Genomic DNA, 13,980 nt, shown 5'->3' with positions numbered 1-13,980 from the left:
CTCTCTCTCTCTCTCTCTCCAGTTCCTGGTGGTGGGCAGCCGGCGTGAGTTGTGCACCCTCAGCTGACACACCTTCTTCTTTGAGACAGGGTCTGATCTCTCGGCACAGCTCTGGCTGGCTTGAAACCCACTGTGTAGATCAGACTGAACTAAAACTCACACACAGCCTCCTGCCTGTACCTCCCAAGTACCAGGATTAAAAAGCTATGCTACCACAAGTAACTGGCTTCTTTCCTTCCTTCCTTTTGTCAGGCAGAGTCTCATGTAGGCCAGGCTAGCCTCCAACCCTTATTTTATGCAAGGCCTCTACCAACCTGGGCTTCATCTTCTACCCTCAGCTGTCTGTGATGCTCTAAGGAGTCAGGAGGGTTCTGGGCTACCCAAGTGCTGTGCCCCCTCCACCCCCCAGCACCTAGCAAGTCCTGACTGAAGCCTCACGGGTGGATGGACAGTAGCATTATTAGGTAGGAATGTTCAGAAAATGCTCACTGAATACGAACCACTTAAGCTTCAGTACTAGAGAGTATAAGAAATCAAATCCAGCTATAGATACGGCTCAGGGGTCAGGCACACTTATTTCTCCTGCAGAAGGATCACCGGGATCAATTCCCAGCACCCATGCAGAAGCTCACAACCATCTGTGACTCCAGTTCCAAGGGATCCAATGGGCATATAAGGGTGCCTAGACCTGCATGCAGGGAAAACATTCATACACATAGAGTAAAGTAAATATAAAAGAAATATTAAAAAAGGAGAAAAATCCTCCTGGGTAGGTGGGACCGCTGGGGTTCCTTAGAGTTCCTTTGTCTTCCCTGGACAAGGTTATGCCTTCAGGGGGCAACAAAACACAACCTGTCAGCTGGCTGGGATGGCTGCCTGGGCCACTCAGTCTTTCCTTCTCAGTGGCTCAGAATGGCCCGGACAACCACGAGTCACCAATATGGGGTCACAGTTGTGCAAGGCCAGTGCCTGCCACAGAAGGTGCTCGTTAAACAAGGAATGGCCGAGGATCTGACGAAACACATGCAGACCAGCCTGCATTTCATTCTGTTGGAAAGGATAGGGTGGCCTGGAGTTCCACTTCCTAGGCCACACTGTTGTCATTTTTCAAACCCACAAGTGTGTACATTACTGACAATGACGAACACAAACATTAGGAAACCCTCCCCAGACTTTGTCTGCAGAGGGGAATTCTGTTATGGAAGTGGCAAAGCCCCACCCATCCCGGCCTGTGATGCCAGGGGATCTGCTGGGAGCTGTGTATGTGGTCTGTTTCACGTCTCACCAGATCCAGCTGCCCATCTTCCTTGTTTCCATCACCCCAGTGCCCCCTCCTCATTCTGGATCACCAATGAGACAGGAAAGGAAGGTCCCCCAAACTAAAAGCTGAGCCAGCTGCTAAAAATCAGCTTTCAGTTTGGAAGAGATTTACACAGCCAAGACGCTTTTGTTTTGCTTTCCTTTTTTTTTTTTTTTTTTTGGAGACAGGGTTTCTCTGTGTAGCTCTGGCTGGCTGTCATAGAACTCACTCTGTAGACCAGGCTGGCCTCAAACTCACAGAGATCTACCTGCCTCTGCCTCCTGAGTGCTGGGATTAAAGGTTATTTTTCTTTTTGAGACTGGGCTTTACCCATAGTCAAACCAGCCTGGAACCCAAGGCAATCCTCCTGCGTCAGCCTTGGCGTCATGGGTGTGTGTCACTATACCTAGCTTAAGACTCACTCTAAAACCTTTACATTTGGGGGGAGTGCACACGCACACGGACGGAGACAAGTCAGAGAACCACCTACAGGCATGACTCTCTACTAGCAGAGGCTGGTCTTGAACCCCCGACAATCCTCCCTCCCAAATTCCATACCTCCCAAATGCTGGGCTGAGAGATGTGAGCCACTATATCGCACTTGTATTTCTTTATCTGATGCTTTCTTCAAAGGGTCTCACTCTGTGGTTGGTCTGGAGCTCTGGTCGAGCGTCCTGCTTCCACCTCCCAGGTTTTGGCATTTTAGACACACACCAACTTTGAACTAACTAATTCTAGATCGTGAGATTTTCCGTTCCAAGGCAAATGTAATGCGTAAACTATAATTGTCCGAGGAAATCAGGCCCATGGAGGCCCTTAGACACACAGGGGACTCCAGTACAGACAGGTAGCAGCCAGGTCCTAGACACTCCCAGGTACTCACCTGAGGCAGCGCTCCACATCTGGATCACTCCTGTAGAACTGGAGGCCTCCATGTTTTAGGGCATCTTCCGGGTTGGCAAAAGCCTGCAACACATTGGCCGAGGGTCACTCTCCCTGAGGAGATCCTTGTCTGAGGACAGAGCTCAGGGGCTAGGTAACTACACGCCCTACAGACCATTCAGCCTGCTCCCCTGTGGACCAAAGCTTATGCCGGCAAAAGCACTCTCCCACCCGTCTCTTGGGCTTGTAGGTTGAGGTTGAGAGATCATTAACGTGGGGCTCGGTGTGACTGGCTAGCCTTGCACACTCAGGAGAGGCTCAGAATATGTATCCATAGTACTGTGTCTGCCTAACATGCATGAGTTCCTAGGCTCTAGTCCAAGAATCTCAAAAAATAATTTAAAATATTTAGCAGACTGTGGTGGCTCAAGCCTTTAATCCCAGCACTCCGGAGACGGAGGTAAGCAATCTCTGTGAGTTCGAGGGCAGCCTGGTCTACGTGGTAAGACCCTGTCTCAGAAGATTAAAAACAGACAAGCTAGAGAGGTGAAAGCCTAATCAGACACTCAACCCCTCCCTGACCACCAGGCTCTGCAGCTTCCGGCTGCCGGGATGTTGTCATCTGTAGGCTCGGATAAAAAGGAGCACCTGAGCCTCCCTGGAAGAGCAGAGCAGCTGGAGAGACAGTAGAGGCCCAAGGTCACATTTTTGCCTTTGGGGACTTATGACTCACTCGCAGCTATTCCCTGCTGCAGTGCCGGGCAAATTCTACCCCCATCAACTCTGGTGACAACTGAGTCAATTTTCTAAACTGTGAGGTAAACATGGTGCTTCCCTCTGCTCTGTCCCTGGAGCCCCAGCTGTGGCCTGCTCCTGCCCTGCTCTGAAGAAAATGTAAAATGGCATTATAAGGCTGAGAACTCCCACCCAGAATTACTCCCTGCTGGCTCCCAAGTCCCCCAACCCTGAGGTCCGGGCTTTGCCACCAAAGTCCCTGCGGTCAGCTATCGGGGAGTCACTTCTAGTAGGTCAAGGAGCATAGACTCCCAGGAAGGACTGTGGTGGCTGCTGTTCACGTCAGATTCCAGCAGGAAGCAGTCTTACAGACCAGAGTGGTGGCACCTTCGCCATTCAGGTCTCTAGGTTCGCAACGACGGATACTAAGCTCTCAGTCGCCCAGGTCCCCAGGCCTGTGGGGAGAGGACATTGAGCCTGTGCCCATTCTCTCTGCAGAGGGTGATCCTCTGGTCCCTCTTGGCAGAAAGGAGAGGCACCCGAGGAGCCCCAGGGCCCAAAGCAGGGGCCCCTGTATCTGGAGTTATGGGGGATGGAGACCAGGAGGAAGCGAAGCTCAGGAACCGACACTAAGCTTAGTATTGTCTGTGACCCCTCTGGTTAGGACCAAACCTCAGAGGCTGCCGGGGGTCTGTGTGTGGCGTCCACGGGGAGTGGGAATTTCCACGGAAAGACTTCTGGGGCTCCTGATTTACCGGTTCCCACTCCACCCAGATATGAAATCCCTCCCTGTCTGCCGGGAAACCGCCAGGTCAGAACACCTATCTCTTGTTGTCAGAGTTCCTGTGTTCCACGTGCGTCTCCTGGTGGAGGTCGCTTCCCCTGGCGCTGAGAGAGGAAACCACGTGTGCTCTCAGACCAGCAGGTTCAGGAGCCGAAGCCGAGCATCCAGGAGGGCTGTGGCGGCAGCTTTGAAATAGTTACTTCTGCACGCTGGCAAACACATCTCCGCCACGTTATTCGGCTCCCAGAGTTTCTTGCAGGGAAAAGGCAGCAGAGTGCTAATCCCCTCACACACTCCCGCTCACACACACCCCAGGTCACGTACCTTCTTCCGAAGCCTGGTGTAGCCTGTGATGACACCCACCGCGTACATCTTGATGACCAGCAGTGTGCCGCAGAGCAGGAAGGCCGGGAGCGCCTGGCCGTTCTCCATCACCAAGCCCAGAGAAGGCATCTCAGCTGGTCTGGGCTCCAACTCCAGGACACGGTGACTGACCGAGGCTGAGACTGTCCCACAAGGCAGTCTGTGGAGAGGAGGAGAAGGAGGCGGGCCAAGCCCTGAGGAGGCGGTCACCCCCGCCCACTCCCCGCCCACCCTGAACAAACCACAGCAGGGCCGCCTGCTCCAAGAAAGAAAGAAACGGGGACTTCTGCTCCAAGTGCCGTGAGAGTCAGAGGAATGGAGGTGTCCCCACGCCATCCTTGGCTCTGGACCACTGTTCCCTGGCAAGGCCTCAGACTTCCTAATCTGTTTCTCATCCTAACTCCAGCTCATCGACCTCTGCTGCGGAAGTTGTCACTGACCCATGCCCACCTTCCGAAGCAGGAGGTCAGGCAGAGGGCAGGAGAACTAGGCCATCTGTGCTAATGTCTCTGTGATGCTAGACACGCAGTCACGGAGGCGGACTGCCTCTGCAAGCTGGATGGTGAGACAGGTCCTTCCACCATCTAGCAAGAACAGACCTCCACTTCCCAGTTCAAATCTGTGTGTGTGGGGGGGGGGGGGTCATTTGGGTGTGTACATGTGCAGGTGGGTGAGGGCACACATGTGTGTGGAAGCCCGTAGCTGACTTCACATGACTTCCTCTATCGCCCACCACCTTTTTTAAAGTTTCTTTTAAAATTACATTTACTTAGTGTGTGTGTGTGTGTGTGTGTGTGTGTGTGTGTGTGTGCGCGCGCGCACGCGTACAGGTACACAAGCATCACGGCAGTGAGAAGACAACTTGCTAGCATTGGTTCTTTTATGCCTTGTGAGTTCCAGGGATAAAATTCAGGTCTCATTGGCCCAAACACTAAATAGCCCTGGCTGGCCTGGAACTCACAGAGATCCACCTGCCTCTGCCTCCGGAGTGCTGGGATTAAAGGTGTGCACCACCACAGAAACCAGGTACCACATAAATCACGGACGCCTGTGATCCCAGCACTCAAGACGTAAACGCCAGATCAGGAGCTCAAGGTCATCCCCCGCTATGTAGTGAATTTGAGGCCAGCCTGAGACATATTAATGCCTACTTCAAAAATAAGAGCTATTGAGATGGCTCAGTAGGAAAAAGTGCCTGCCACCAAGCATGAAAGCAGGCTTCGTTCCCAGCTTCACATGATGGAAGGAGAGAAGTAACTGAGGCAGGTTGTCTGACCGCGGGCATACACACAGATTATAAAATAAATGTAAAAAGGATTAAAGCAGTAAAATACTTCTGTCTACAAGACCCAGTGACAGAGCATCTGCCATGCAGTCGCTACCCCTTGCTTAGAGCCCCAGAGCCTCAGTTTCCCCTCCTCAGAATGGGGTTAATGGTTCCTGCCTAGCTGGATTGGCAGGGGGAAGTCCTTGCTGCTGGGGAAGTTGTGAGGCTTCAGGCAATACCTTACTGTAAGAACTAAAGATGTGCTTGATAAGACGGTGTCTGTGTTTCCAAAGTACTGGGTCACCACGCCAGGCTTGGGAGCTCTTGACTGATAGAGCTCTCCCAGGAAAATGGGCTCGGTGCGGTCCGCTTGTCCTGAGGCATGTTTTATCATCTGTGGCTACAGGATGGGGAGCTGAGCGAGTAGCCAGCTTTCTGCTGTTTGCTAGGTATCTGCTTCGGGTAACCACCTTCACAAAGGTAAAGCACCTTGTCAGGAACGAGGGGTCTCCTCTGACCTCCATATTTGTGCTGTAGTACTTGAGGGTATGCCTGCACTCTAATACACACACACACACACACACACACACACACACACGCACGCGCACATACACTCAGCCCAGTGCCACACACCTATATTCCCAGCACTCCAGAGATAGAGGCAGAGGTATCAGAGGTTCAAGGCCAACCTTGGCAACACCTTGAGTTTCAGGCTGCCCTGGACTACACAAGGCTCAGAGAACTTGCTAAGCATCACGAGAACCCAAGTTCAAATCCTCAGCTCCCATGTATGGGCAAGTAAGTAGCCCCAGTGCTGTCCAGGGCAAAGGCAGGAGAGGCACTGGGCTTGCAGGGGAGAGGCAGGAGGGGCACTGCTCTGGGTGTGGTGAGAGATAGATGATGTTCTCCTCCAGCCTCTACTCATTCATACACAGACGTGTGCACCTCTATCCACAAGCACATGTACACACACTGCACACATAAATTATACACACTTTCTGACACACACCACCACCAATAACAACAAAAAGAATAGCCTCCAGGCAAAGGCCAGGGCCCTGGTTCCCTATCAGAGCACTTGCCTAGTGCTTCTGAGGCTCCTGGATTCCCGCTCTAGCAGCAGAAAAAAATCACACTAAATAAAAACCTCAGTTGTTGCTAGGTATAGTGGCACACACCTTTAATCCCAGCATCTGGGAGGCAGAGGCAAGCAGATCTCTATGAGTTCGAGGCAGCTAGCCTGATCTACAGAACAGCTAGCCTGATCTATAGAGTGACTCCCAGGACACCAAAGGCTATACAGAGAAACCCTGCCTTGAACAAACAAACAAACAAAAAAACACAAACCAAACAAAACCAAACAATCCTCAGTCGTGAGGTTGCTGTCTGTAGGCTCTACTGTCCCCTAGATCATAAACCAGACCCACTCAAGCAGCCTTTACTGAGCAGCCCTCCATGGACCAGGGGGGGGAAGGGGACAGCTGCACCTTGCTTGGCCCTCTCTGAAACAAGCTACCTGAGCTAAGTCAGGCGAAAGCGTGACCCCTGCTGTGAACAAAACCTCAGAAGTGTTGGACCCAGCCTTGACAAACTCAATAGAGGCCTGAGTCTCAGTAGTTACCCTGAGGCAGTACCTGGTTCAGACAGAGAGGACCAACTGAGACTATCCAGGCCATCCAAAGGAAATTCCCGACGTTCCAACCTTTGTAGATAGGGTCACGGGCCAGCACACACCCATCACTTTTCACCTAGCGTTGACACCCTAGACAAATGTCAATCGGGGGTCCTAAACCTTAGAAACCCGTCACCCCACACCCTGCTAAAGTAACTTTTCTGGATTTTGCCTTTAAATAATGCCCTCTAGAAGGCAGGCGACCTCCTCTTGCTTTGATGAGGTCATTGACAACTTGCATTGTGCACACAGTAAACCTTACTTTTGCATTTCGGTGAGTCTGTCTCCCTGGTGGTTTTTTGGGGTCCCCACGGACTGGGCACAACCAGAAGCTGCATCTGCCAGACTAAGGAAAGCCCCCGGAAGGAGCCTATGTCTTCGGAAATTGTGGAGAAGTTGGAATGTTGCAGGTCTAGAATCCCTTACCACCCGTAGCAGAACCTCAGTTGGAAGCCAAGGTCGCAAGGTCATCAGTTAAAACGTCAGGCCCACAGCCAGGCCTATGGGATAGTTCCTGCCAGCTCACTGTTCTTGCCTTCCTGAAGTGTCCACCAATGTGGGGTTTTTGGGTTTTTTTTTGGTTTTTTTTTTTTTGGTTTTTCAAGACAGGGTTTCTCTGTGGTTTTGGAGCCTGTTTTATGCGTTTTAAACTTACTTTAGTGGATGGCTGTCTCCGTTCTTTAAAACTATACAAGTCCATGAAACTGCTTCCTTGCCGGAGCATGGGATTTTTGGTTACCTAAATCTGTGAAATCTGTGTTCCCAGGTTGTGGTCCCTCTGAGCTCCTACTCTGACAGATCCCTTTTTGGTCTGCTTTCGGAGTGTTTGGTGGAGACATCTCCTTTATTTTCCCTGAAAGCATTTCGGTCTGAACCGCTTGGCTTGCCTTCGGCCCTCTACAGGTGTTTTAGACTCTGGCTGCCCAGCTTCTTTCCGGCGTTTTTGTTCACTTTTTGGAACTTTAAGGCATTTTGATTTTTGTTTTAGCTGTCTTGGGTTTTCAGTGTCTTTGAAATGTTTTCAATTGTTATCTTCCGGCCTTTGTCACCTGACGTTCCTCCTCAGAGGCACAACTCAGATTTTTCTTCTGCTTTTCTGTGACCTTGACAAGCCTTTAGCCTAGGAATTTTAGGGGTGCCTGATGATAAAAAAGACACCAAAACAAAAGTCTCTCCCACCGAGAGTGTGGAGGTGTCAGAGGGACCTCCAGGACCTGCTACAGCCTTGGCTTTGTAGGTAGGGAAACCCAACAAACATTCCCCGTGCCTGGGTCTGAAGGAGCTGTACTGGCTCAACCTGGAAAACACAAATTAGGACTGGCCACCCAGGGCAGGAAACCCCAAGACCCAGTGGGAGAAGACATCTCAAGGTGAAACTGAGAAAGTCGATCCCAAAAGCAGCACACAACTCTGACCCAAAACCCATTCCCTAGCTAACATAGCTGGGCAACTTTTCCAGAGAAAAGGAAAACAGAGATGTGGAGAACAAGGTTTCGAAGAAGGAAGGAAGAAATGCTTCAAGCTCAGCTGCCATTTGGTGCTCTAGCTGGCAGGTATGGGGCAATTATTAACTTGCAGGTATTTCGGAAAATAAAAAAATATATAAAAGTAAGTACCCCAAACTGGTTTATCTTGCTTGCTTAACAAAGTCCTAGACAATCAAGTTGTCTCCTTAAACAAACAAACAAACAAAAATCCACAAACAGGCAGCCTGCTTTAATTAAAATGTAAACTATTCCTCAGCAACAGCAAAACCCTGATAAAACTGGTACCACCTAATAAAAAAGAGCTCTTAAACACTGCAGGAGCTAAGTTAGAAACAAAACTAGAGAATTAATCAAAGGAACTTTTAGCATTATATCAAATAAAGGTTACCCCCTATTCTTCTCTTTCTCTGACCTTACTTATTTTTGTCAAGACACAGTTTTTCTGTGTAGCCCTGGCTGTCCTGGAACTCACTCTGTAGACCAGGCTGGCCTCGAACTCACAGGGAACCATCTGTTTCTGCCTCCCAAGTGCTGGGGTTAAAGGCATGCGCCACCACCACTAGGTCTCTGCAGTTTCCCTTAGCAGCTTTTTTGTTTTTGTTTTTGTTTTGACGTTGCTTACATTAAAGCATCTTTACTATATAAATTTGTAAACTGGGCAGTGGTGGTTTATGTCTTTAATCCCAGTTCTTGGGAGGCAGAGTTAGGCAGATCTCTGTGAGTTCGAGGCCAGCCTGGTCTACAAGTGCTAGTTTCAGGACAGGCTCCAAAACTACAGGGAAACCCTGTCTTGAAACCAAAAAATAAATAAATTTGTAAAGACTCTCAGCCAGCAGGAATAGCCCCACAGTTAGGGGACCACCTCAAGCTGTTGAAGATAAATGAACCTTAGTCTGTGTCTCCCACAACATCCCTGAGACTCACTGAGACCCATCTTCAAACATCTTGGTAAGTTTTCCTGTCTTTTATTTGACTGGTCGATCCTGTTAAACATGGGTTCTGTGTTCCTTTGTTTCTGTTTTTCTTGTTTTTTTTCTTTTCATTTTTTGGGGGGGGGTTCTGTTTTTCTTTCAAGAAACCCACTAAATGTTTGCATCCACCCATATCAAAACTAGACGTTTCCCTCGACCTGTCCACATTCTATCCGGATCATATAATACACGGCTTTTCAGGAGAACATCTTCACAAACCCTGATCGCCAGTGGCCGGTCTGACAGACATGCAGATTCTGAGGACACATTTGTGTCTCTCAGTCTGAGTGTGTGCCTGCTGAAAGAATGGGCCCAAGGCTAGTGGGGCTTCCCTGGGATCTCATGCCGGGTAAGGCAAGGGTGTCAGCGAGAGAGGGGACCTGTCTTTCTGAAAGACTGCAGAGACACTATACAGGGTGGAGACTAAAGCCGATGGGATGAGTCAGCAGTGGGCTGCTTGGATATGCACATCCTTTTCTCCATTAAACCTTTTCTTATTTTGGGACCCTAAAGGCAGACGTGAAGGGTTTGCTGGATCTCTGTTCCCCATTTCCCAGTGTGACCACATTGAATAAATCTTATTTTTCTGCTTTTTGCTTTGTTTGTTTACTTGCTTGCTTGTTTGCTGGATTGCTTGTTTGATTGTTTGTTTGTTTGAGACAAGGTTTCTCTGTGTAGCCTTGACTGTCTTGGAACTAGTTCTATAGACCAGGCTGGCCTCGAACTCACAGAGATCCACCTGCCTCTGCCTCCTGAGTGCTGGGATTACAGGTATTTGTCACCACCACATGGCTCTGTTTTCTACTTTTAATTGGTTTATGTGGAAGGATGGCTAGACCTGACTTGACACAAGTTGTGAGCACCAAGTCACCTGCTAGAAAGTAGTCTGGGACAGACACAAACACACACATACATGCCCATATCCCTCCTACTTGTGAGACTGCCATTACAGACAATCTCCTCCACCTTCCTGAATTCCCCATGACCTCGCTCCTCACCACACCCTGGATGTCCTCACGTTTGTGCAGGAGACCCCCGGGCCTCCTCATTCCCATAGCAACGTCCAAGGAGGCAGAAAGGCAGCTGGAGGCAGTGACAGTCAGGATGACCAAGAAAAGCCACTGCTGACAGCCTGAGGGTAGGGAACCCAAGACCTCAGCATGGAGGAGCAGGCCCTGGTGGGACTTGCCTGTAATTCCAGCACCAGGGAAATAGAGGCAGGTGGTGGAGGCTGTTAGTTCGAGACCTGCCTGGGCCTCAGAGCACAACGGTGTCTAAAAACAGTGACTAGTGACCTGTAACAGAGAAAACCAAAAATAAAGTGGTAGGACGCTTGCCCGGCATACACCCTGGGTTCAATCCTCAGTACCACAACCCCCTCCCCAACAACTCCGGTAACTTTCTGAGCTGGATGTGTGGTTCTACATCTGTAATCCCAGCACTTGGGAGGCTTGGAGGTAGAGGCCAGAGGATCAGGGATTCAAGGCCAGCCTGGTTACCTGAGATTCTGCCTCAAAAAATAAACCCAGACCAAACAAGACCCAACATCACAATCTTCAGCACAGAGGTTGAAGTCACTCCTTGGGGCAGGATGGCTCCACCTACCAGTGTCTTTGGATGGTCCCAAGTCACCAGGAAAGGCCCAGTGACCCAGCAGGCTGTTTAGAAAGACAGATAGATGAAGGAAGTATACCTGCCTCCAAAATGGCAGTGATAAAATAAGGTTCAAGGCAGGTTCTTTCACCTTAAGAAGACCAACAATGTGACAAAGTGACTTTGCATGGCCTGTGGGTCACCTCTGGACAAAGAGCAGGTGCTAACACTAAGGCAGCCTTGTGAGGATCCATTTTTGCCATAGCTTGGAGACACCTGTCCTCACACTGGCTATAGGAAGCAGTGGTGGCAGCATCCCAGGCCTGAGGCCTCCATGTTCTCAAATTCTGGGGTCCCAGATGCCCTCTTTGCAAGTCTTTCCTTTCCAAGCCACTGGAGATACAGCCAAGCTGTCTGTCCAGAGCTGAAGTTGGAACGGGAAATAATAGTCCCTTGACGTTGCATCTCGCATGACTGTGTGGCCTTGGTCCCACTCAGAGCCCTCTCTGAGCCCAGATAGGAAAACAGGAAGTTGTTAAGTAACTGCGTCTTACAGGCTAACCTCTGACATGCCCCGAGAGCAAGCATCGAGATTCACAACCAGGCCTGGAGAGAACCACTGAGGTGTCTCCACAGCATCACCCTCAACAGTCCAGGAGGAGGAGAATGCAGGCAGTGTCTAGGATTCTGGAAAGAGCCACCAGGGGCCCAAGGTACTGCCCATGGCTGGTGTCCCTGAGAAAATGAGGCCAACGGCACCAGCAGCAAAGAGTGGGTGGAAGGGCTGGCAGAACCCGTCTCCCTTAGAGCTCTCTACACCAGCCTCACAGTTGTCAGCCGGCAGCTGGAAGGTCACAGGCGTACAGCAAAGTCCCAGCCAAGAGATGTGAGCACAATTAATATTCCCGATCCCATCCCAGGTTGTTTATTGCCTTGACGGGTTACCTAGTCTAGGGTTAGTAACTGTCTGGCAGTTCAGTTATTCCGGGGTCCCGGAGAGGCACTATCTGTAAGATAAATGGGCTAGGAGAGAAGAAGAAGGCCATGCTACATTTGTCAGAGCCTCCGTTTATTAGAGATGGGGTACAGCTTTATATATGGTAAGGAGTCGGGGGATGGGCACAGGGGCCTGAGCTCTTGCCATGTGGTTCACGTTGGTCACGTGGTCCGTGTTGGTCACGTAGGCAGGAGGTTATCTTCGGTCAGGTCACTGTAGGCCAAGAAGTTGCAAGTTGCCACACCTAGTTCCCTAGATAGTTTGGAATGTGGGGTGGGTTCTGCTAACAGATAGCTCTCCATCAATCAATTTGGGTGTGGGGTAGGCTCTGTCAATAGAATAATTCCTAACACAATTATGGGTGTGGGGTTCTCTGTAGATTCCCCAGGGTGATGGTTCCTGCAATGATTTTAGGAGGAAATTGGCTCCCAACAGATCCCCCTTTCTTTTATAAAGACAGGCAGCTATTAAGTGGAGGGCACCAGGTCAGAGTCCAACCATGGTGTCAGATCTAAAGAAGAAGGGACTGGGACAAGGAGAGACCCTTTTCTCTAATGGTGAAGCAATTTACCTCTCCTGGGAACAGAGGGGTGCCTTATGATTCTTAGGTCGAGTGGGGACCAGGTCTTTTTTTTCCCCTTACCCGTCCTAGGATTCCCAGTATCCTGTCTTAGGTTGGGGGATGTTCTGCCACAAGTCACCCATCCTTGGAGCTCCTCAAATAAAAAGTATCTAGCAAGACTTAAAGTAAGCAGGTCTTTGACCACAGGGTACCCTGTCTTAGGCTATGTGGAGGGCAATTCTCATCCCAACACCATGCCAATGTTGAGCCGGCCTGTACAGCCTCTGTATGATGTGCGTTCAGGTAAGAACTCCACAATAACTCCCGTCATTGGGCCCCTGCATCTATCATTAATGAAAATACTGTGAGGAGCTCCTAATGATATAATTTTGGGCACCAATAACTCGATGTCCAGACAAGAAGAAAGGGCATTTTCCAAACCCAGTATTCACCTTTTAATCTGGCCTAAGGTACATCCTCCTTCCTAAATGCCTACTCCACAATAAGATTACAAGTGCTGCCTGCCAAAAATTAGGGCAGTGTAAAAGGGATCAAAATCTAAAATTTTTAGCATATGCATTAAACCCAAACACTTTACAGCGTGTGTCAAACCTTTTCCAACATCTATAAGCAGTTCTAAATATCATTAGATCAATTGTAGTAAGAGTACAATGACATACATTGTTCTCATCAAATACCACCAGTTCCAGTCTCTGAGAAACAGTGACAGGAACTCCAATCTTCCCCCTTCTTAAATGAAGAAGGGTTAATGTTTTAATTAAAATGAGTTTTGTGTCCCAAAGGTTAAAACTGTTAGATGTTTAGTCTGCATCTTAGTTTCAAAGCAAACCAAAATTTAAACTGCAGAAGGAGCTCAGCAGTAGTGCTTCAGGGCAGGTGGGATTCCTGGGTGAGGTGAGCTGGATTCAGCTATCTGAAGCACATCCTGGCATTTATCTAGTCGGGTCTTCCTGGACTCTCAAGGCAGGACAGCATCTTGCAGAGTGGCACAGCTCCTTGGGGGCAGGGAAGACCGGACCAAGGACCTCTCTCCAATCGCCTCTGGAACTCCTCTGTGGGACGTCCGCAGCCATGACATCATCAGGCCCAGATTTTATTTTCTTTCTGTGAAAAAAGCATAAACATATCCTCGACCCCAGATATATATAGGTCGGGTTTTTTCACAATGCATTGCAAGGGCTTTCCACCTTGCCTTAGCAAAGGTTAGCTTGGTGTTATCACATCAGATCCATCTGCATCAGGATCTGCTTGCAACTTTTATGAGTTGCTTTGAAGGAGCCTTGTTATGCTCCACAATCTTTTTATTATTATTATTATTAGCCATATATGCAGTTCTTCCAATTGGA

At 49.5% G+C, this 13,980-nt stretch overlaps 1 protein-coding gene across 1 annotated transcript in view; it reads right to left on the bottom strand.

The window, feature by feature from the left end:
* Ptges (prostaglandin E synthase) overlaps window positions 1-4,186 on the bottom strand; it is an 11,654-nt gene extending 7,468 nt beyond the window's left edge. Inside the window, exons 1-2 of the mRNA XM_005346118.3 lie at window positions 4,026-4,186; window positions 2,184-2,266 (exon numbers count right to left, since the gene is read on the bottom strand). Coding sequence (XP_005346175.1) covers window positions 2,184-2,266; window positions 4,026-4,154 — 212 coding nt within the window. The 5' untranslated portion in view covers window positions 4,155-4,186. The remainder of the gene's footprint in view (window positions 1-2,183; window positions 2,267-4,025) is intronic.
* Between the last annotated feature and the right edge of the window lie 9,794 nt (window positions 4,187-13,980).

This window comes from Microtus ochrogaster, chromosome 4, assembly GCF_000317375.1.
Source record: "Microtus ochrogaster isolate Prairie Vole_2 chromosome 4, MicOch1.0, whole genome shotgun sequence".
Taxonomy (NCBI): Eukaryota; Metazoa; Chordata; class Mammalia; order Rodentia; family Cricetidae; genus Microtus; species Microtus ochrogaster.
The sequence above is the reverse complement of the archived record's forward strand: the minus strand, read 5'-3'. Positions and strand labels throughout refer to the sequence as shown.